General features: G+C 38.3%; 1 protein-coding gene across 3 annotated transcripts; it reads left to right on the top strand.

The window, feature by feature from the left end:
- The first annotated feature begins 1,521 nt into the window (after positions 1–1,521).
- On the top strand, positions 1,522–21,678 carry BPNT1 (3'(2'), 5'-bisphosphate nucleotidase 1). Of its 3 annotated transcripts, XM_007172070.3 has the most exons (10): positions 1,522–1,662; positions 5,824–5,951; positions 8,924–9,028; positions 9,717–9,824; positions 11,404–11,452; positions 12,681–12,772; positions 13,902–13,946; positions 17,027–17,224; positions 19,621–19,726; positions 20,773–21,676. In XM_007172070.3, exons 2-10 carry the CDS (start codon positions 5,832–5,834, stop codon positions 20,919–20,921), a joined length of 972 nt encoding a protein of 323 aa, XP_007172132.1. In that variant the 5' UTR covers positions 1,522–1,662; positions 5,824–5,831; the 3' UTR covers positions 20,922–21,676. The 3 variants fall into 3 exon arrangements, with proteins under 3 accessions (XP_007172132.1, XP_007172134.1, XP_007172133.1); XM_007172072.3 differs by lacking the exon at positions 5,824–5,951 and having other exon boundaries at positions 20,773–21,678; XM_007172071.2 differs by lacking the exon at positions 13,902–13,946 and having other exon boundaries at positions 20,773–21,675.
- The last annotated feature ends 1,512 nt before the right edge of the window (positions 21,679–23,190 follow it).

Raw genomic sequence — 23,190 nt, forward strand, 5'->3', positions numbered from 1 at the left:
TTTTGATAATTGTAAAGCACTATAGAACTTAATGAATCTTTTACCCAATAAAAAAAATGGGGCTTCCCTGGTGGCGCAGTGGTTGAGAATCCGCCTGCCAATGCAGGGGACATGGGTTCGAGCCCTGGCCTGGGAAGATCCCACATGCCGCAAAGCAACTAAGCCCATGCATGCACCACAACTACTGAGCCTGCGTGCCACAACTACTGAGCCCGTGTGCCACAACTTCTGAGCCCACATGCCACAACTACTGAAGCCCACATGCCCAGAGCCCATGCTCGGCAACGAGAGAAGCCACCACAATGAGAAGCCCGCTCTCCGCAACTAGAGAAAGCCCATGCACAGCAATGAAGACCCAATGCAGCCAAAAATAAAAAATAAATTTATTTTTTTTTAAAGTGAAAATAAAATAAAGCATATGAAACTAGGAAAATGAGAAAAAAGAAAAGGCCTGGACAGATTGTTGTGGGGTTTTTCGATTGTTTTTTAGCAACGAGAATGTAGTGATGGGTTATTTAATTTTAAAATGTTTAAAAACAAAGTAGTTTTATTAATATAAAGGATACCTTTAACAAAAAAAACGCCTGTTCCCTTTGATAATTTTTCTTACCCTGAATTCTACTCTGATGAAACAGTGGGTTTGGCTTTCTAATTAATCAGAGAATTTCTCTTTAAATGGATGAGTTTAAACAATTTACATTTGTTGTTATAACTGATATGTTTGCTATTAACTCTGTCATCTTATTTTATGTTGTTATATTTTAATCACAGCGCCCTTCTTTTCAATACTGAAAAAAAAGACCATTGCCTCTTCGCTCTGCTGTTCTCACCGCAGGTCGGCTCCCACATGCACACAAAAATACAGGTAGACACAAGAAGTGTGCTCCTTAAATATATGGTGAAAGCCAAAATGAATAAACAGGAAATTTTTGTTTTTGCTTGTTTGTTTTTACTTTTGGCAGTGCAATAAAAGTCGTAATTAGGTTGTTGGGTTTTTTTTTCTGTGCTTCAAAAAAACAAACAAAAATAATTAATATGGTACATCCGACGAGGAAGAGAGAAAATCTCCCAGGACTAATCAGTAGCCGAATGAAAGGGTCACAGACCCTTTCAGGAATCTGATAAATGCTTAAAAAAATAAAAAATAAACGCTAGTAAAACACTTCTGCATAAAGTTTTCTTAGGGGGAACAGAGGTAGGGGCGTCGTGGACCACCTGAAGCCAGTCCACGGACTCGTAGGGTTTCGAGGTTAAGTAGCCGCCTGCCGCCACGGGGCGGTATCACTAACCTGACAAACATCTTAAGAGTAAACTGTGCGCACAGAGTGGATTGGAAGACACCTGAAACCAGAATGATTACTTAATACACCTTTCGGTTTGACTTCAGGGGACTGGCGCCTATGGAAAGCTTGGAGAAAACACCGACAAGCGGAGCTTTCCGGCAGGTCTGAAGTCAGACCGGGCGGTGGCAAAGTTACTGTTCCGCGCCTGCGCCGAACTTCCCGCATGCGCAGTAGCTGAGGTAGGTTTAGTCTGCATCCACTGATGACCTATCCCCGGAGGGTAAGCGCTGTACTGGACGCTGCGGGGGACCTGTTTGATCACGCTGTTTTGGTTACCCCTGAAGTCTCTTTCGTCTGACTTGGTGCCAGTCTTGTCACTGTAAGTAATTTTCTCTCCTGCGGGGCAGCGCAAGGGCCTTAGGCAGATCTGAGTTGTTTATTGTTCCCCTAACTCCACCCCTCTGCACAGATATGAAGAGATTCAAAGGATTTATGTTAAAAAAAAAAATTACGCGAATCAGAGTACTTCTCCAGATATTCCGATTTCGGACCTAGATTCTTGAGTGTCAGCATTTTGATTGTTTACCTGTACTGTTATTTTCGTGCCCCGGCGTCTTTTTATGGCCATATGTCGTTGAAATAACAAGGCAGACTTAGACGGTGGATTCTTTAGTGCATCCAAATTCAGAGACTGTCTTACGCCTGAAATTAAATTTCGTTAAAATAGCAGACATTCTTCCTACTGCCTTTTCTGGTTGTAGACTTGCTTTATTTATTTAGATTCCCTGAAAATGTAATTGCTAGTTTAAAAGATGTGTACATTTTACTGTTAATAAGATTTTCAAAAAAGCGGTTTCACCACTTTACATCCTCGCTAATAATGCTCAGGAGGATCTTCCCTCACACTCCAGCCAACACTGGGCAAAGTTTCTTATCTATGCCAGTCTTACATATGAACAATCATTTCTCATCGTTTTAGATTGCATTTTTTTCATAATTAGTGAAATTGAGCATTTCACGATTTAATGGCCTTTGCTTTTATTTTTCTAAGTAAGTATTGCCTATTGGCGTCATTTGCACATTTTTCTGTTGGATCATTCATCTTTTACATATTGATATATGTAAGCCCCTTATGTAACAAAAATTAGCACATTTGTCTAGTATGTGATACAAATTTTTGTTATCATTTTGTCACTCATCTGTTTGCTTTGTTTATGGTATTTTGGCTATATAGACATTTTAATTTTTATGCCTTCAGATTTATCAGTATATAATGGATTCTTGGTTTTAGTCATGTTTAAAAGTGCTTTTCCAAATTTATAAAACATTTCACTCATGTTTTATCCCCATACTTTTATAGTTTCATTCTTTACTTTTAAAATCATGCATTGATCTGGAATATACATTGATATAAAGAAGGCAAAAAAATTCCAACACTTTTTTAAAAGATTAGCAGTTGTCCCCACCATTTTTTGCACAATTAACTTTCCTCCATGATGTGAATTATCACCTTTAGTGTATTTGGATCTATCTCTGCAATTTATTTGATTGCATTGATTTGTCTCTCAAATTCTGCCCAGGACTAAACTTTTAATTACTATAGTTTTATATCATATTTTGATATATGCTCATTTCTCTTTTTGTCAGAATTTGCTCTGTTATAGTCAAGTTCCAAAAGATAAATTATCTTAGTATTCTGATTGGGAACTCACCATTTATTTATTTATTTATTTTTCTTTCTTTTTTTTTTTTATGGTTCTGGCAGCTTTATTGAGGTATAATTATCATACAATCAATGTAAATATTTAAAGTGTATAATTTGATATAATTTGTTTATCCACTCACCTGTTGAGGGACGTTTGGGTTGTTTTCAGATTTTGTCTGTCACAAATAAATCTGCTATAAACATTCATGAAGAAGTCTTGGGACTTCCCTGGCGGTCCAGTGGTCAAGAATCTGCGCCTCCAATGCAGAGGGCGCGGGCTCTATCCCTGGCCGGGGAACCAAGATCCTATGTGCTGTGCTGTGTGGCCAAAAAAAAAAAAAAACAACCAAACAAACAAACAAACAAAATTCATGAGGAAGTCTTTGTGAGGACTTACACTTTTTTTTTTCTCTTGGCAAGTAGCTAGGAGTGGAATGCTGGGTCAGCCAAACTGTTTCCCAAAGTAATTGCACTCTCTTACATTCCCACCTGCAATGTGTGTTACTCTAACCAGTGTCCTGTGAATGATGAGGTCTCCCACTGGCTAGTGGGCGCATGAACTCCCAAGCCGTGTGAGCTCTGAAGATCACACCTACTGTTCCTTTCGGGAGGTGCATGCCCCAGCTTCAGGTAGTTTCCTCACCTGCTTGCACTGATGAGCAGATCTCCAGAGGTCTCTCTGGTACTCTGCCCTGCACACTCCTATCATCTTGGCCTCCGCAGACACCCAGCTCTATCTCCTCAACTCAGATACTACTGCACTCCCCCTGGGTTCCCATTTCATCATTTATTTTAAGAACCTAATCCTCATATGCTCACCACCTTTATATTGAATTCAAGATACCTCTCCCAGGCTATGAGAAGAAATGGATCATTGGATTCCTATTGTTTTTGTCCTTCTGAACTAGCCATGTTGACAGCTATAAAGATTCCTTAAATGATAGGATATTAGGTTGATTGCCTTAAATGTTGTACAACCTTTTTTTCATACTCCAAGCCTCAAGCCCAGAACGTTATGAAAAAGAACCTGTGCTGTGATTCTGGGTCATATTGGTAATATTATATCCTCAGAGTCCAAATAATGTGGCAGAAGCTATAGGAATTTTTTTTGCCCTTAATGCTGCCCTAATGTCCCTGCAGGATAGCCAGCAATGAGAATAATCATTGTAATAATGGTTAGCCAGCATTACTGAGTGCTTACCTTGTGCCAGAGACTGATTTAATAATTACCATGACTCTATGTTATAATACTATTGCTAGCTCCATTTTACCAATCGAGGCACAGAGAATTTAAGTGGCTTTCCCAAGGTCACACAACTAATGTGTGCCAGAGCTGGGAATTGAACACAGGAAGTAGGCTTCAGTGCCTGTGCCTTTAACCCCTGTTTTTGAATAAGCTTTCAGAGAGACATGCTTACAAAAGTCAGTGGTTTACAGCCCAGAAGGTGTAAAACTGGTAGAGAAAGAAGTACAGTGGATGTAATCTGAACTGCTATAAGGAAGTTAAGGACTTGCAGCTTCATTTTATTGACATATTTGATAAGTATCCTTTCTACATCCTCCTCTTCCACAACACTTTTGAAAAGATGCATTCAACAAATGTTTTAAACTGTATTTAAGTTAATGGCTAAAGAGAAGAAGACAGTCAGGAGCAGAGTCCTGCAATCTGTCACCAATGACCCTTTTCCAGGTTGAAAGTGAATCATGAATAAAATTATGGGGTAACATTGTTCACCTAGTTATGAGTACACCTAACAGTGGCTCTGGATGGGGGATGAGGGCAGTTGGACCATGATTCAGTCCCAGCTAAGGCTCAGCCCACCCCACTGGGAATTTGGAAGCTAGGAAGGCCCATCAGAATTGGGGTGGCAGCCCAGCTGGAGTGAGGAATGGCCTTTACACCCCCCTGTTGACCAGTTTCAGGTGAAATGACTGTTCTCAGCAGATGAATTCCTAAAGAAAGGTGGCAGCCAAAGACCATCTGTTGGCAGCCCTCTCAGCAGCTGGGGAAGTAAGTCCTTCAACCCCGGAGGGAATCTGGGTGATGTATCCCAGCATCAAAGCAGTCAATAAAATTGCAGGATTTGAATTTGTATTTTCAAAAAGGAAAATACTTGATCCTAAAGACTGTTTTTTTCACATTTTTTATTGGGCCAGGGGCTGCTTGACACTCATTACTTTTCCAAATGCTTGGTCTTCCGTCCAGGGGTTATGCTGCTTCTTCTCTTGATTTTGCTACTGATGAGGATGGTAGTCAATAACCAGCAGATTAAATTTTATTTAGTCTCTAAAGGAATATTCATTGAGTTTCAGAAACGAAATGTAATCACGTGGAGTCCCTCCCCTTTTTAATTACTTCCCACACACACATACGTCCCTTATGCTCTTCATACCTCTGCCAGCACTTACCAGTTTTATGTTATAGACATTAGGTTACAGTATTTTACCCGCAGCCCACCAAAATATTAGCTCCTTAAGGGCAGCTATTATACCTTAGTTTTTAGCCCCTGAAGCACCGTCCACAGCCTTTGCACATTACACTCGTCATACATAAAACTTCTTCACGTGTCCATAGTCCTGGGCCAGTTACCCCCATGCCTCAAAATGTCCCATCTGCAGAGAGAAAGAATACTATAGAATTTATTGGGAGAGCTAAGGCTGAAATGGAGTCTTTTTCCAAGTCTCTCTTAGTAAATGTTTATCAGAGAATCTACACAGGTAATTGAAGCAGTCCCAAGTAAACACTCAATACCAATGTGTTGAATTGAATTCAAGTAAATGAAACCAGCAGTTGGCTTTGAAAGTAACATAACATTTCTCTCGATTTTCCTTTAGGGTACATCATGGCTTCCAGTCACACTGTGTTGATGCGGTTGGTGGCTTCAGCATATTCTATTGCTCAAAAGGCAGGGACGATAGTCAGGCATGTTATCGCTGAAGGAGACCTGGGTATCGTGGAGAAGGTACTGAAAGTCTCGTCTCATTTCATACCAACTCTGTTTTTGTCCCTTGAGGTTTAGCTAACAGGATATAATAATCTGGACAGACTTTAATAGTTGAAATAGTCAATGGCTCCCTTATGGAGGTTGCAAGACCCTTAGTTCAAATGGGCTCCATTTCTGCTCTGCAGAGGACTCCAGACTTCCTACCTCCAAAACCTTTATTTATATGACTGGGCCTTCTAACCGCTGTCTAGCTCCAGAGCGCTGGAACCAAGTTTCATATCCTGAAGTAATCTACTTCATGCAAAGCCGTGCAGTCCTTGGTGAACTTGACATGTTTGGTAACATCTGGCATTTAAATAAGTATCCCCTATATTCAAAACTTTAAAATGTTTTCTCTGCATGGAAAAGAAACCTAAAGCAAAGGTTTTCTTTCCGGTATGGTCATTAAAAACTTAGGTAAATTAACAGAAAGATAGTTTATAGTGGTAGTTGATTCTTAAAAGAAGTCCCACCATGCATGTGTTCTAGTTTAAAATATAATTTCTTCCACAAGATTTGATGATTATTTCACATTACAAATTTTAAGTGTAAGTTTCCACATATTGACTTTTTGTCATAATCTTTAAGGAAGATTGTATTGTAATTTTGCCCAAGTGGGAAAATTTTAGGATATGATAAACATTTTAATGATTTGAAATAGAGATGTAGTTAAGACACTCCTTTATGATTAGTCAAGCATCTATTTAAGGCTATTTGTATAAAAAAAAAGGACCTTATATATAAGTAAAAAACAACTTAGAAATAAGTTCCTGTGAACTACTTATAGGATATTCAACATAACTACTTTTAAAAATTAAGAATAAAAATCACAAGAACTAGTGAAATAAATCTCATTTCCTTTTTTGATAGATTTATGGGCTTAATAGTATAGGAAATAGATGTAGGGTATCTTGATTTTGAAATCAAAATTGATTTGAATCAACTTTAAAAAAAATTTGTTATAGTCCCTCATTTTCCATTTTCAAAAAGCATTCAAGCTATTTATAATATATAGATGATATTTCTCATCCCCCATCCTGAGCCACTGTTAGGTGTACTCATAACTAGGTGAACAATGTTACCCCATAATTTTATTCATGATTCACTTTCAAGCTGGAAAAGGGTCATTGGTGACAGATCGTAGGACTCTGCTCCTGACTGTCTTTTTCTCTTTAATCATTAAGTTACGTACAGTTTAAAAAATTTGTTGAATGCATCTTTTCAAAAGTGTTGTGGAAGAGGAGGATGTAGAAAGGATACTTATCAAATATGTCAATAAAATGAAGCTGGAAGGGCTAGTTGTTGTATTGGATTACAGAATAAGTATTCAAAATAGTTGCAAACTCTGAGAAAGGTGGGCCAAATTCAACAAGATATTACAATAGGAATAAAGTCCTATATTAATGTTCAAGTAATAAGGGGGGAGTCTGATTCAAATTTGTGTGAAAAAGAGGTTTTAGTTGATCACACACATGCTCAATGACAAGCCAACAATGTAAAACAGCTACTTTCAGAAGGCTACTAATCTTACTATCTTTTCTTTTTTATTGTTTTCTCTGTTATGAAACACAGGAAGTGGAGAAAAATAGCAAAAAGTACAAAATCATCTATTAGGCCACCACCGCCAATATTTTGGATCATATCTTTGCATATTTTTCTCTTAGCATTATTTATTTTGTTTAAATTGATTTTCTCTTGTGATTATATTAGATGGACCACTTTGTAGCTGATAGCTAAAGATTAATAGAAATACAGTGTTCAAGTTAGAAAGAAAGATAATAACCTCACTGTCTCTCTACTGGTCAGACACTTCTAGTACTTTATATCCACTTGTTGACACCTCATTTTAAAAGAGACAGGGCAAAAACAGATTTGTCACACAAAGTATCTAGAATGGTGAGATCTGGCACTATGTCGGTAGAAAGAGCAGGAAATATCTTATCCTAGAGAAGAGTTGGGAGAGCTTTCCTCGTAGAGTTAGTTGAATGGCTATCAATGTGTCTTTTTTTCTCTGGAGCAGTGGTCTCTAAACTTGATTGATAGGTAAGTAATCTTCAATTTCAACAATTCTTTTAAGTAGTTTCATTCCACAGATATTTACAGAGCACCTACTGTGTGCCAGGCACAGTTCTTTAGAAAATAAAACAAAGATCTCTGCCTTTGTGGCACTACATTCTAGCAAAATTGTTCTTTACATCGAGACAACCAGCAGACTTCACTGTGGCAGAAAAGAGTTTGATTTTCGTAGTCATTCCTTATCTCGTTACGAAGTATTGTGAAAGATCTGCTATTTAAGATAAAATAATGTGTAAATCCACCTAAACAGGCATGTATAAATTGCAACATGTCCTAATTCTCTGAAAGCAAGCTAACCAAGGAAGTGGTCACTGTCTTTCAGAAGTGTGACTATATGAGTTATGGATTGAGTTAAGTGCCATAGGTGAGTTATGTAGTAAATATTACTGCCCTTCACTTTTATTTTTTTAATAGTTTAGAAATAAAAATTTTGAAATAAGAAATAACAAATCGTTCTGAGGACCTCTTGAATTATTAAAATTAGGATTAATGAGTGGAGTTTATAGAAGGATCCATATAAGAAATACCTTTTAAATAACTAAAGAGTTATTTATTATTATTAACTGCCTTGAAAATTGTGAATTTCCTGTCTGTCAACCTGCTTAAGCAAAAGATTAATGTAGAGATCTTATAAAAGGAATTTGTGAACTGGGGGAGAAAATGTTCTAAGTAATTTAAAAGCTCCTTTCCAAACTTTAGCCACTATAAATCCCATGAGAAAAACCAAGCCAAGAAATTGACTCATATGATGGTAAGCTCGATCAATCTTGAAACAGACAGTGTAATTTAAATGGATATAGATAATCACGCATGAGGCATCAAAGAACAACTTATTTCATACTTAGTTCTGCTAAAATGTGCATTCTTTGTTGCAGACCTGTGCAACAGACCTGCAGACCAAGGCGGACCGATTAGTTCAAATGAGCATATGCTCTTCTCTGGCACGGAAATTCCCCAAACTAACAATTATAGGGGAAGAGGTAAGACTATCGTATATTTTTTTTAATCCCTGTTTACTGTATGGATTTGTAATTGCCCCTTTAGTGATTTATGCACTACTTTTATGATTTCAAGCATTATATTTTTGTGTTTTAACACAAAAATAACTATCATGTTTCTTGGACTTTCAGAAAATATCTGCTTTTAATATTTTGTTTTATTTCTAGGCCAGATGTGTCAGTTCTTGACCATAGATGATATGGTTATTGTTGTGACATTCAACATACAAAGTATAAGATGGGTAGAGTTCTAGAACTTTGGAATAAAATGGGTTTTATTGTTCCTGTTTTTTTTTTTTTAATTAAGGCTTATTTGCATACTTATTCAAAGACTAACGCTGTGAAGGTGAAGGAATTGACATCTCATGTATTTGAGAGTTTGACATAGCTGATGGCAGAGTCACTTGTGTAAATAAGTGTATACTACTTAAAAATTCTTTTTAATCCTTGTTCAGCATAATGAAGTTGGGATCCTTTGTAATCAACTTTGATGAGCCATATGTGGTTGTTTTCGCAATTTTACTCAGTGTGCTTTAAAAGCTCTAAATAGAAATGGTAAACAGGAGGGACTAGTGAAAACTATGATACTGCATTTCTTCTTGTTGCTGAGACAAACGGTATTCTGTAAACAGGAAACAGCTTCGGTCATCATCAGTGTTCTCTGCTTTAGGATCTGCCTCCTGAAGACGTGGATCAAGAGCTGATTGAAGATGGTCAGTGGGAGGAGATACTGAAGCAACCATGCCCATCACAGTACACTGCTATCAAAGAGGAAGACGTATGATCCATGTTATTACTTAACTCTCTATTTATCTTCAGTTTTTGTCGTAGTAAAGGAAATAAAATTTGCCATCATGATGAAAACTTGGTAGTTATAAAACAAGGGAAACCAGGAACTTGAAATCTTTCAGAGCCAACATACAAGTGCCTGGCAACCATACGGAATGTCTGACCTATTAACTTCGAGTTCATTTTCTCATCCTATTGATTTCCTCTTCACTCTAAAACTGTTATTAAAAATACTTTTGGGGGAACTCCCTGGCAGTCCAGTGGTTAGGACTCGGCGCTTTCACTGCTGGGACGTAGGTTCAGTCCCTGGTCAGGGAACTAAGATCCCGCAAGCCGCGTGGCACGGCCAAAAAAAAAAATACTTTTAGGGAGAAAATCTAATTTGTTATTTAGTAAATTTGGTAGTAAAACATTTCATTGGTAATTGGAGCTGGAAGGAGATGAAATGGATTGCTACCTTATATTTTTGGAAGGCCATAAAAATTACCCCCCTTGCTTTTTTTTTTTTTTTTTTTAATTGACTTTTTTTTTTTTTTAAATTTTTATTTATTTATTTATGGCTGTGTTGGGTCTTCGTTTCTGTGCGAGGGCTTTCTCTAGTTGTGGCAAGCGGGGGCCGCTCTTCATCGCGGTGTGCGGGCCTCTCACAATCGCGGCCTCTCTTGTTGCGGAGCACAGGCTCCAGACGCACAGGCTCAGCAATTGTGGCTCACGGGCCTAGTCGCTCCGTGGCATGTGGGATCTTCCCAGACCAGGGCTCGAACCCGTGTCCTCTGCATTAGCAGGCAGATTCTCAACCACTGCACCACCAGGGAAGCCCCCCCCTTGCTTTTTATAGTTGCTTAAATTAAATCTATGACTTCAGATAACTATCAAACTTCTTTAATTTTTGAGTTTTAATTTATTTAACACTCATTCGTTGAGCACTTACTATGAGTAAGGCACTTTGTTCTGTGATATGGAGTATAGAAAAGAAAGATGTGGTGTCTCCCGTCAGAAATATGCCCTCACAAATTTACATCAAGCATCTAGTGGTTAATGGCTTCGTATCCTGAATCATATTAAAAGTCCTAAGAAGAGGGGATTTCTTTTTTATGCTACTGCCAGTTTTATAAACCATTCATTTTTCTTGGCCGTATACACGTGTGTCCTTACGATAATCAGACTGTCATCATTTATCTTAAATCAACATTTATATATAAAAATGAGTAGCATCCACACAAAACAGTTTTGGTGCCACTTTCAAGTTCTCTTTATATCACCATCTAGAGCCCAGGATGTTCATGGCCACATGTTTAGTGTTCAGGTAACAATAAACTTTTACCAGTTAACCATTTTATATTAAAAAAAATTTTTATTGAAGTATAGTTGATTTACAATGTTGTGTTAATATTTTATTACAAAATATTTTTTTACTATTATTTTTTAATTATTACAAAACTGATGACCTTGGCTTAAGCCACCCATAATATAGTTTCAAAAATTAAAACAAAGGTAGTTTTAGTTTATCTATTTAAATCAATTTTTTAAATTTTAGATGCTCAATTTGGACATTTCCTCTTTTTTAGCTTGTGGTCTGGGTTGATCCTCTGGATGGTACCAAGGAATATACTGAAGGTTGGTATCTCTTTTATATTTGTATTTGACAGCAGTAGGACTAATATATGATGTTTAGTTGTAAACATTTAATCTCCTTCAAATACCACCCCCCCCATACTCCACCAGTCCCACAATCTTAATGTCCCCTAGATGAAAATAACTAACTAACATTAAACCGATGTAACCAAAGGGACTATACTGAACCCCCAACTTTATTGGGTAGAAAAATGATGAAAAGTGTCACTCTATCGCCTTGCTCTGCCACCATCCCATGCCCATCCCTCACTCGCTTCCTCTGAGAACTGCTGTCTCACTTCACAGCCTCACCTCTAAAGATGGGTTTTGAAACACAGTGCAATATTTCTCCTTCCTGAAATTATCTAAGATGAGCAAAATTAGAAAGCAGCAAATTAAAATAAAGTTGGCAACATTAAAGTGAGAAGTGCCAGGCTCAGAGCCAGAGTGGTAGGTTTTAGGAGCGTAGCATAAGCTTAGATTCTTATTTTTGAGAGAAAGATCAACGTAGGTTTTCTTATATTGGTTCTCAGCTGAAAAAAGAAAACTGTCTCGTAATTCCTAGAAAAAACTCTCTCTGTCCTTGGATGAGACATATCTACAATGAGTGAATCCCGTAGTACGTGTGAAAACGTCTCTGTAATCCATTGAGAAATAGGGGAGCTCTAGGCATCTTTAGTGAGTGTAAGAACACCTAAACAGCTTGTTCGGCTCTCAACTCCAACCTCCAGAGGTTTTGATTCACTAGCTCTGCAAAGGAGTCTTGAGAATCTGTACTGAAAAAATTGAGCCAGTTAATTCTAATGCTGCTTGTTAGTCCATCAGCCCCACTGTGAGAAATCTTAATTTAGAGGCTTGAAATGCAAATCTAGAGAGTAATCCTGGAATCGAGAGTGATCTAGCAGGCAGAGGTGAGTCAGATGGTGGTAGAGGGGGGCACAGAGGAATCTAATGATGATGGCTGCGGAGTTATGGCTGATTTACTTGATTGGTTTACAGATTATTACTAATGCGACCATGTGTATCAATTCAATTAAGTGGCCGTAGTCCCTACTTCTGTCCCTGGCCAAGTCTCATAATTTGTGTATTTTGCCAGAAGTAGGTTTAATCATGGATGAATCATTGCAAATTCCTTACCTTTATTGCAAAAATAACTTGGAGCCATTGATGTGCTGATGATGAGTCATAACCTGAGAAAGTTATGTAATTGATATGAATTTCTTCTTTTTAGGTCTTCTTGACAATGTAACAGTTCTTATTGGAATTGCTTATGAAGGAAAAGCCATAGCAGGAGTTATTAACCAGCCATATTACAACTACCAGGTATTACTATAAATGATACCAAAATATTTTATTAGATAAATAATTATGGTATTATATGATTCTTAATGTTATCTGATCCAATGATTTCTAGCTTGGTTGCACATGCAATCATCTGGGGGAGCTTTTCAAAGTAAGGATTCCCAGGTCATACCCCAGATGTATTCAATCAGGTCCTCTGGGGGGTGTTGATACCAGGAATGTGTATGTATGTATGTGACTGTACACAGACACACTGTATGATTTGCACAGATTTTTAATGTATGCCTTATGATTCAAATCATAAGCAAAAGTTTGGGAATTACTGATATGGCTCTTGGTTAGCTTGGTCATTGAGACACCTGATTTACAGGTGGTGCTTGAAGCACGTTGAAGAAATGAACCATTTCAACCAAGAAAAGAGGCTAGCCATGTTGTTTTGCAGGTAATACTACATAGTGCCTAAATTATAGTCAGCATTAACTAAATATGTTCTTGTACTCTTTTCTCTCATTTTGTCTCTCTAATCTGCTTTGACTTTCTCCTATACTCCCAAGAAATTGTCTTCCTTAGAAGTAAGAGGCTAATGTAATTCCAAATCAGGAATATACTGTTAGATCACGTTAAATGTTAAAGGAAATCGTTGCAATAAAATACTTAAGGTATTTACATTAATGTGACCTTGATAGAACTTTTCAGAAACAAAGTAACCAGAGTGGGGACTATTACTTCTGAATTTCCAATTTGAATGAAGAGCAGGATTAATCTCTATTTCTAAGATAAATTTGTTTTTTTTAATATCATTTACGTGATTATAACTTTTTATTTATAAGCATGTGCATCTTACGATTATTCAGCAAAAATATTTACGCATTCATTACTGGGAAAGTCTCATATTGAGCTGCTTAAGAGTCCATTAATTCTTTTAATATGACGAATGTTTACACAGTATTATATGCAGACACAAGTTTGCAGTCATCACGTAAACTTTAAAGCAAGCTAGAACTGATACTTGAAATAGGGGCATTTAATTCACAGATAATATTGCAGTGCGTGGCACCTTTTATCAAAAAAAGATCTAAGCGCTTAGGAGTTGTTAACAATTTCCATCACTTCTTTCTAAGATTAGAAAAATTGTATTCATCTTCCACAGAACAATGAAAATCAAAAGTTAAGGGAGCCCAGGAATGAAGCAAAGGTGAGGAAAATAGCTAGGCTTTTGGCTGCACTAGTGGGTAGAAAAGAGGTGGGCAACCTGTGGTACCCCAGGAGTCACTGCCCATCCCAGGTACCAGCTCATTTTCTCCTGCTCTGCTTCTCTCCTTTGTTACCTGTCCCTTCCCCACATTCCCTTCTGTACACTTTCTTTCTCTTCTCTCTTCCTTCTCTCTTGCTTATGCCTTAAAATTTGTTACAAGGAGAAAAGTTGCTTAGCTTTGTTGGTAGTTTTCAAGGCTGCATGTCCAATTTAAAGTCATTATCATCATAGCTAACATTTATCAAGAGCTTACTGCGTACTGACAGACTCGAGGGAGTCACATGCATTATCTCATCCTGATACTCACCAAAATCCTTTAAGGAAGCCTTTATCCTTGTTTTAAAGAAGAGGAAACTGAGACAAGTAACCTGCCCTCGTTGGTCAATGGCAGATCTGGGATCTAAACTGCAGTCCAAGCTCTTAGCCACTGCTCTCTATTGCTCTCTTGAGCCAGATAAAAGACTTTTTACAATTCAGACTTTATTACTGCTTCTCACAGATACTGAAGCTGGGAAGCACCCAAAGGAAAGAGCATGGAATAGTGCAGGGAAACCCAGTCTGTCTGTATATCGGAGGTAGCTCCTTAACCATTAGCAATCTTACGGAACTCATCAGTAAGGTGAAAATGTTAGCCTTTTTCACCCCCAGACAGTTGGTGTGGGAACTCTGAAGGAGGGAGTCAGCAAGAGAGGCTGAGAGATCAGGAGCACAGAGGAAGGCTAGCCGGCTGCCTCGGATTGCATTTACCTCATCCGGGCGCCAGATTCCACGGTCCCATCCTCTTTGCTGACATATTCATTCACAGAGGTCATCTGAGTTTTTAGGGACCAGAATGCTCATGTCCTCTATTTAGTATGCTTTCCTTTCGTTTTCAGAATAACTGGAGAGCTGAATTAATAAATAGGTTTCTTGAGTACATGAAATTAGTCTCAGCAATTGAGCTGAAGCATAACGAGCACACAGCCTATCTGTACTTTTCCGATTCCAGCCTCTCCTATAGTGTGAACTCAAGAGGGAAGAGGGGAAGCACTCGAACATACATTGAGCCCCCAATGCTTGTTTTTTGGTTCCTGTGTTGCCCCATTTGCTGGGAGTGCTGTCCGCACAAAGCCTTCAGCTCTCAGCCTCTTCGGGGATTGCCTCACCTGTGAAGAACACGCCCCTTCCCAAGGCAGTCCATTTCTAGTGACTGATGATTGGAGGGGTGTAAAGGCCTGGCATCTCATCCCAGTTTGGGATGTGTTCTCCCCAGTTTGGTACAACTCTGAAGAGCCATTCTGGCTCCAGAGCTCCCCATGGGGTTGGCTGAAGCTGTGGTCGTGTCTGCATCACAGCTCGGTTTCTCCCCCTGCCCACTCCCCTCCCTTCCACAGGTGTTGATCCCAAGGGCAGTCCTTAATAAACACCCTACCTATCTCAGAGTCTGCTTCCCAGGGAATCCAACCCTGCAGCCCAAGCATATTTCACTATAACAGCACCCAGAGTACTGCTGTAGGTAAATAAGATGATGTGTGTGAAAGCATTTTGAGAAGTAAACCGAGGGGGACTTCCCTGGTGGTCCAGTGGTTAAGACTCCAAGCTTCCGCTACAGGGAGCATGGGTTCGATCCCTGGTCAGGGAGCTAAGATCCCACATGCCACAAGGTGTGGCCAAAAAATAAATAAATAAAAGGAACCCTTCTCTAGAGCGAGCACTCACCCATCCCACTGAAAAAAAAAAAAAAAAGAAGTAAACCGAGGTAGTCTACTAGTTTAGTGACGACAAACATTGGCTTTTTAAAAAATTTTTATTTATTTATTTTTGGCCGCGTCCTGTGGCATATGGGATCTCAGTTCCCTGACCAGGGATCGAACCCACGCCCCCTATAGTAAAAGTACAGAGTCTCAACCACTGGACCACCAGGGAGGTCCCGAAAAATACTGGCTTTGAACACAGATGAGCCTGAGTTTGATTATGATCTTCCTAGAGTCCTTGGTCAGGTTACCAAATGATTCCAAAACTCATTTTTCTCATCTTTAAAATAACGATGATAATACTATTCCATGGGATTGTTCTGGGGATTAAATGAGATAATATATGCAAAGCACTTAGTGTGGTGCGTGGTACATGTTTAGTATTAAGTAAAAATATATGTCTGTATGTCTACTCTATTGATATAGTAGTATTTTGAAGACTTTGTGTTAATCTTTTATGCATCAGGTTTACTTTCCATGAAATACTGGTTATGTTTTTCTATATGAAGTGTATAGTTATAACAGTGTGGCTGAAAGTTCTTTGAGTGCTGCAAAGGAAAGTACAGATTCTGGGATTGCATTGTCATTGTCATTTTACCACCACAATTGTCAGTAAAATCTTTTAACCCTGACCCCATTATACATGGCCACTCTTCAGTATTGGCATATTCACTCGCTTTGTCTCTATAGCAGCATTATTATATTATCACCATTACCTATTCCCATAGTAATGTGATCCTTATTGTTCCTTGGACAATGAAAAGTAATCAATACACGGTGTTTCATTTCCTGGGGACTTACGTACCTTTTGCAAACAGCTATTTTCAAATACAATAATGAGATTGTTGGATAATTCTGAAAGGAACAGGAATCAGTATGTGATGTTGCCTTTCCTGAAGACTCCAGGGAATAACCAGAAGTTCCTTTCCGTACCTTTGGAACCCAATTATTATTATTTTTTTTGGCTGTGCTGTGTGGCTTGTGGGATCTCAGTTCCACGACCAGGGATAGAACCCAGGCCACGGCAGTGAAAGCCCAGAATCCTAACCACTAAGCCACCAGGGAACTCCCTGAAACCCAATTATTAACCAAAACAACAATGAGAATAATCAGTTGATGTTCTCAGGAAAATTTCTTTGTCGATGATACTGCTTTTGTACTTTATAACATTATCATGTTTTTATTTTTAAAAAATCATGTTGCTAATATAACTAAATGTTCTATTTATGGCGAACCTTTCTCTCCAGATGATGACAAGCTTTGCCATTGTTTCACCCATTTACTTAGGCAGGACCAGATGCTGTGTTGGGGAGAACAATCTGGGGAGTTTTAGGTTTAGGTGCCTTTGGGTTTCAGCTGAAAGAAGTGCCTGCTGGGAAACACATTATCACAACTACCCGGTCCCATAACAGCCAGTTGGTTACGGACTGCGTTGCTGCTATGAACCCTGATGATGTGCTGCGAGTGGGAGGAGCAGGAAATAAGGTACCAAAATCCATCCATCATCTACCCTGAAATGCAACTGAATCATTAAAAGAAATACTGAGCTGTTACAAAATGTGAAATAAGAGTTTGGGAGAAGAGATTAAAGATTGTAATTTGCCATTTCAGCAACATTTGAATTTTTTTTTTTTTTTGGCCGTACCACGTGGCATGTGGGATCTTAGTTCCCCAACCAGGGATCAAACCTGTGCCCCCTGCAGTGGAAGCACGGAGTCCTAACCACTGGACCACCAGGGAGTTCCCTGAATTTTTTTTAAATGTTGTGGTTCAAGTCTTTTTTATCTAAGAGAATTCAGTGATAAGCCATCTGGATAAGACCCCGGCCCTCTTGCCAGTCCTTATTTTCTCAAGAACCCTCTTGGATTACTTCCCAGACCTTTCTTCTACAGACTCCAGGATGGGCCTGCCTGCCCCTTTCTGGATACTTACCCCATTCATTCACCTAGGCTCCCATCCCCCTGAGAACATTGTGAATTGGAATACAATTTGATCTCCATCCCTGATCTCTTCTCATCTGATTGCCCCTTGGTTGTCATCATGATGACATCCATCAGGTATCTCAAATTCGGCATCCCCAGTTGGAACGCATCCTCTTTCTACCTGCCCCCAGATGTGTTCCTCTCCCTACTTCCTATCTGCTTAATGGCACTGCCATTTTTCTAACTGTTCTAGCCAGACATCTGAAAGCTATCCTAGCCTCCTTCCTGCCTCACATCCTATCAATCTGATCCTACCTATAGATCTTCTTAATTCTTCCCTAATGTCTCATCCATCTCAACCGCCAGTGCCCTAGGTGAAACCTGTCAGCATCCCTCAACCAGCCTTTACAGCAGCTTCCAAAGTGATCTCCCTCTAAAAGCATTTACTTATAAGAGGATGAAAAATGGAAGTTTAAAAATAGCAGTATTTTGAAAAAAAATGTAAAACATTTCAAAGTAAAAATATATTCCTGATAGTCACTGAAATATGATTTCTCTTTGCCCCTACTTTTGTAACTACGAAATGCCATTACCTCTTTTATTCCCAAGGAGGTACCATTCCCCGTAGGAGCAAAGTCCCCACCCTACACAGCTCCCACCTTTTCTCCTTGCAAAGACCTTGTTGGGCAGTTCTTAACTTCTCTGCATCAAGGACCTCTTTGAGAATCTGACGAAAGCCACAGTCCCTCTTCCCTCAAAAAATATACCTGGCATAGTTCTTGGCACATAGTAAGACTTGACACAGATTTCTTAAAGGAAAGAGAAAGCTTTTACTCAGAAGTCTGCAGCAAGGGTTAATGGTTTTAACGTGTCATTGAATACAGTAATCCTAAAAAGAATAGCTGGTTACCTTGTGTTCACTGAGGCTCTCCTCATTCTCCCAGGCCGGCCTCTTCATCTCAATATTTGAAATCTGAATTTTACAGCACTAATTACTTTATAGTATAACCAAAAAATAAGTCAAGCAACTAATGAAAGGCTGATAGCAAGTTACTGCTGAGAGTCATGCGGTTTCTATCGGTGACCTCAGATTTTTTTTTTTTTGGCTACACCACATGGCATGCGGGATCGTAGTTCCCTGACCAGTGATCAAACCCGCGTCCCCTGCGGTAGAAGCATGGAGTCTTAACCACTGGACCACCAGGGAAGTCCCTCAGTGACCTCAGTTTTGTATGAATATTACAGGCATTAGTAAGATGACTGTTTGGTTTGATTTGATTTGATTTGATTTGATTTTTATTTATTTATTTATTTTTGGGCACACTGTGCAGCTTGTGGGATCTCGGTTCCCCAACCAGGGATCAAACCCGCACCCCCTATAGTGGAAGCACGCAGTCTTAACCACTGGACCGCCAGGGAAGTCCAAGATGACTCTTTTAAAATTCATACTTTGGTAGCAGAAAGAGCAGCAGATACGATGCCAAAACAGAGACTTATGAAACTGCTTGTTAGACTAGTCAGCATAGCATATCTGTTAGGACTTAGTACAACCTATACATTATTGTGCTGGTTGATATTTCTGTATCCTTTATATAATGATGGTCAAATTTTTACAAGATGAAAAAGCTTTATTTTTTCTACAACAAATATATATTGCTTTTACTGTAAGAAAAAAAAAACAGCATAAAAAAGAAAACCTTATTTTAACTAACTCAGAATATAGAGACCATTCAGATATCCTCCTTGTAGCTTATTTGACTTCTTTTTTTCCCATCAGATGACTACACTATTATGCATGTATTCTATATATTTCTTCATAATACTCATTTACACCTGCTAAAGGCTTTAACCCAAGTCTGACAGAGGAATTGAAATACACTGATAGAAACAAGCAGTTTCTCTTTATTTGTACCTCAGTTACTTCATGGTTGAGGGATAATTATTCTCTTAACCTTACAGATTATTCAGCTGATTGAAGGCAAAGCCTCTGCTTATGTATTTGCAAGTCCTGGATGTAAGAAGTGGGATACCTGTGCTCCAGAAGTCATTTTACATGCTGTGGGAGGTTAGTCCATTTTATTTGGGGGAATTACAGTTTTTATACAGTTTTTGTATTATGCTAGGACATGATATTTCAGTAATGTTACTTTACCTAGACTCTTAGGATATAAAAGATGGAAGGAAAGTTAGAGGTTATCCAATCTAAGCCTCGCATTTCATAGGTGAGAAAGTAGATTTTCAGTGAATTCATTTTCCTTTAGTTACAGTTTCTCTTTTGGACCTTGATCTGCACACAGTTCATTTAATTAAACCCTTATTAATTTACGGCTTTAATGCTTTTAGGGTTTTTTTTTCTTGAAAAGTAAAATATTCATCATCATCATCATTAGTTTCTTTTGAGCCAATATTGTATTGGTAAATGTCTCAGTGCTAGCGCTTAAAGATCATAGAGTTGGAATTTTTTTAATCTGCCTGCAAAAATACTACAGATATATACATAGCAAGATGATTTTTCTAATTCAAATAGACGTCAGATCACATCTACTCTTAAACACTTGATTTTTATTTTATCATTTCTCCTGGTACATTATTGTGTCGATATCTCAGCATATTACATGACAATGAAGTTAAATTCATCACAATCCATTCTCATTAGAATGTTAAATGAGACTGTAATATAACAGAGTTATGTTTTATGAACATACTTCACTTAAACTCTTACCAAATAAAGTGTTACTAATAAATGGTAGAATGAAGAAAACACTTTTGAAACCGGGAATCGTGGGTGATGGAGTATAACCAATGGGAAACGTAATCACTCCAGGAAAAGAGAAATTAGTTGATACTGAGAAGTATAAATTGAAAATACTAAGTGAAATTATTTTAATCAGGGAGAAAAAATCATGATTTAGCCTTTAGCTAGTCAAGTTCCTCTGTAGTCTTAAATTGCAAGTGAATTAATACTTAACCTTTGTGGTCATGCATTATCTTCCTTACTTTATCCAGAATTCAATGGATATTATTATATAGGGAAGCAAGAAACTCTTAGAAATAACTAGAAACATAATGATCCGATCGGCCATTGACATTGTATTGATATTTTTTCCATAGGCAAGTTAACCGATATCCATGGAAATGCCCTTCAGTATAACAAGGAAGTGAAGCACATGAACTCAGCTGGCGTCCTGGCCACACTGAGGAATTATGACTACTATGCAAGTCGAGTTCCCGAATCTGTTAAAAATGTACTTGTTCCTTGAAGGGAAATCTCGTCGACTCAGCCAGGAGACGGACTTGCTCCTCGAAATAATACACTTTAAAACTAATTGGATGGAATTTGAGCTCTACCGTAACTTCATTCATTGCTGATCAGCGATTTACATTTGGTTACTTAGGAGTAGAAAATTGAATTTTTAAACGTCTTGATTAATGAATCAACCAGACCAATTTTGACATCTGGAAAACTTGTAAAGTCAGTATATTTCACATTTCATTTTTCCTCCTTTTATTTGGAGCAACGAAAGAAAAGCTTAGTTCCAACTGGCCATCCTGGTGTATTGTTGAATCAGCATTCCTGTTTTGTAAACCAGATTTCTTTACGGCACAGAACTACAAGTTATTACCTAAATCTCATTCTTGTCTTTCATAGTAATGTAAAAAGTTTTCCTACTCCCATTCTGAATACATTAAAATATCATTCTATATGTTGATGAAACAGATTTTGGAGAAACATTTCTTTATAATAAATTATTTAATTCTAGCTCTCTCTGTTATTCACCAGCTTTTTTTGTTTTTAAGTAGTTAGAAACTATGTATTCTCTACTGTGGGCATTACTTTATTCTTATGGCATCATTATGCAGTTTAACTGTGGAAAGTTAGGTAATTGCTCCTATTCCTTCCAAAGGAAGATTATAATGTATGCTGTCAAAATTATTCTGACATTCTGCCTAGGTTTTTATTTTTTAGGTCTCTGTCCTGTGCTTTTAAATAAATTTCTCTCATTGTATTAAGCAAGTGGTTTAAATTAATCATTCCCAAACCCACTGCATGTCAGAATCACCTGGGAAGCTTTTCAGAAAATATGAATTCACAGGCTCCAGCCAAGCGGTTTTGTCTTAAAATTCTGTGTACTTTAAGACAGCTACTCCAGGGATTCGGTAGTCATTTAAGTGTAACACTCACTAGAGACGGTGTTGGAATACTGTTTTCACAAGGCAGCTGCAGGAAGAGGTCTTTGTGGCTTTGACGCCATTGGCCCCTCTCCCTCTTGCAACTCTCTTCTCACTGTCCTGTTTTTCTTCTTCCCCCTAATAGCCACTCCTACTCAGTCTTCTTTCTTGGTTTCTCTTTGTCTCCCTTTCCTTGAATGTCAGTGTTCACCATGATTCTGTCCTAGGTTCTCTCTAGATGATCTAACCCACAAATACGGCTTCACTTAAGGGCCTTTTACCCAGAATTCCAAAATCTGTTATCTAGCTTAGAACTCTCAAACTCTAGATTTCTATACCCAAAAGCCTACTTTGATGTCTCACAAGTATCTCTAAATTATGTCTAAAAAACTCTTCATTCTTGCCTACCCCTCCTTAAATTATTTTACAAATCCCCAAGGTGATCCTGATAGTTGGCCATGTTTGGAAAGTACTTCCTTCTAAGAAAAGAGTTCTCTATCTATATGCAAACAGTGGACTAAACCTAATTTATTAAGCAATCTAAGTACAATGTGAGAATAACTTTGAAGGTATTTTCTATAGGCTCTTATATAAAAACTTTATCCAAGTGACATATTTGGAAGTCTGCATTCTCTCTCTATTCCCATTTCTTCTACATTAATTTATACACTCACACCCCTTTATTTCTTCCTTGAATCACTGCAGTGTCTTCCTGTCTAATCTTCCTTCCTGCACTGTTACTCCTCTCCAATCCATCTCTCATTGGCTCCAGGTTTTTTAAAAAACCAAATCTAGTAATGCCACTCCCTTCCTCAAAAATCTTTTATGGCTTCCTATTGCCTTTAGGATAAAATGCAAGTTCATTACAATGACATATGAACCTCTTGATGTTATAGCTTCTTCCTTCTCCAGGATCACCTCTGTTCACTAACCTGTACTCCAGCCATGCTCAACCATTTAAAGTTCCCCCAAAATACCATGTTTTCTCTCACCTTGGCCTCCATTTATTCCATCATTCATTTATTCAACAAATATTTTTTGAGCACCTGCTGTATATTAGGCATGGCTATAGGTACTGAACATTCAACAGTGGACATAAGTCTGTTCCTTTGTTGAGCTCATGTTCTTGTGAAGCAATACAGATAATAAGTAAATGAAATTATTTTAGATTGTGGAAAATGCTGTAGAGGAAATCAAGCAGGAAGATGAGCTGGGAAGCAGCGGAGGCAGGGAGGGAGGGGGGCAAGAAGATATCCGGTAGTTAGAGTGGGGATGTCTTCTCTGAAGAGGTGATGTCTGAGACGAAAACTGGATGGAAAGAGGTCAACCATATCGAGAGCTGGGATTATTAGTGGGAAT

Source organism: Balaenoptera acutorostrata, chromosome 1 (assembly GCF_949987535.1).
Source record: "Balaenoptera acutorostrata chromosome 1, mBalAcu1.1, whole genome shotgun sequence".
Taxonomy (NCBI): domain Eukaryota; kingdom Metazoa; phylum Chordata; class Mammalia; order Artiodactyla; family Balaenopteridae; genus Balaenoptera; species Balaenoptera acutorostrata.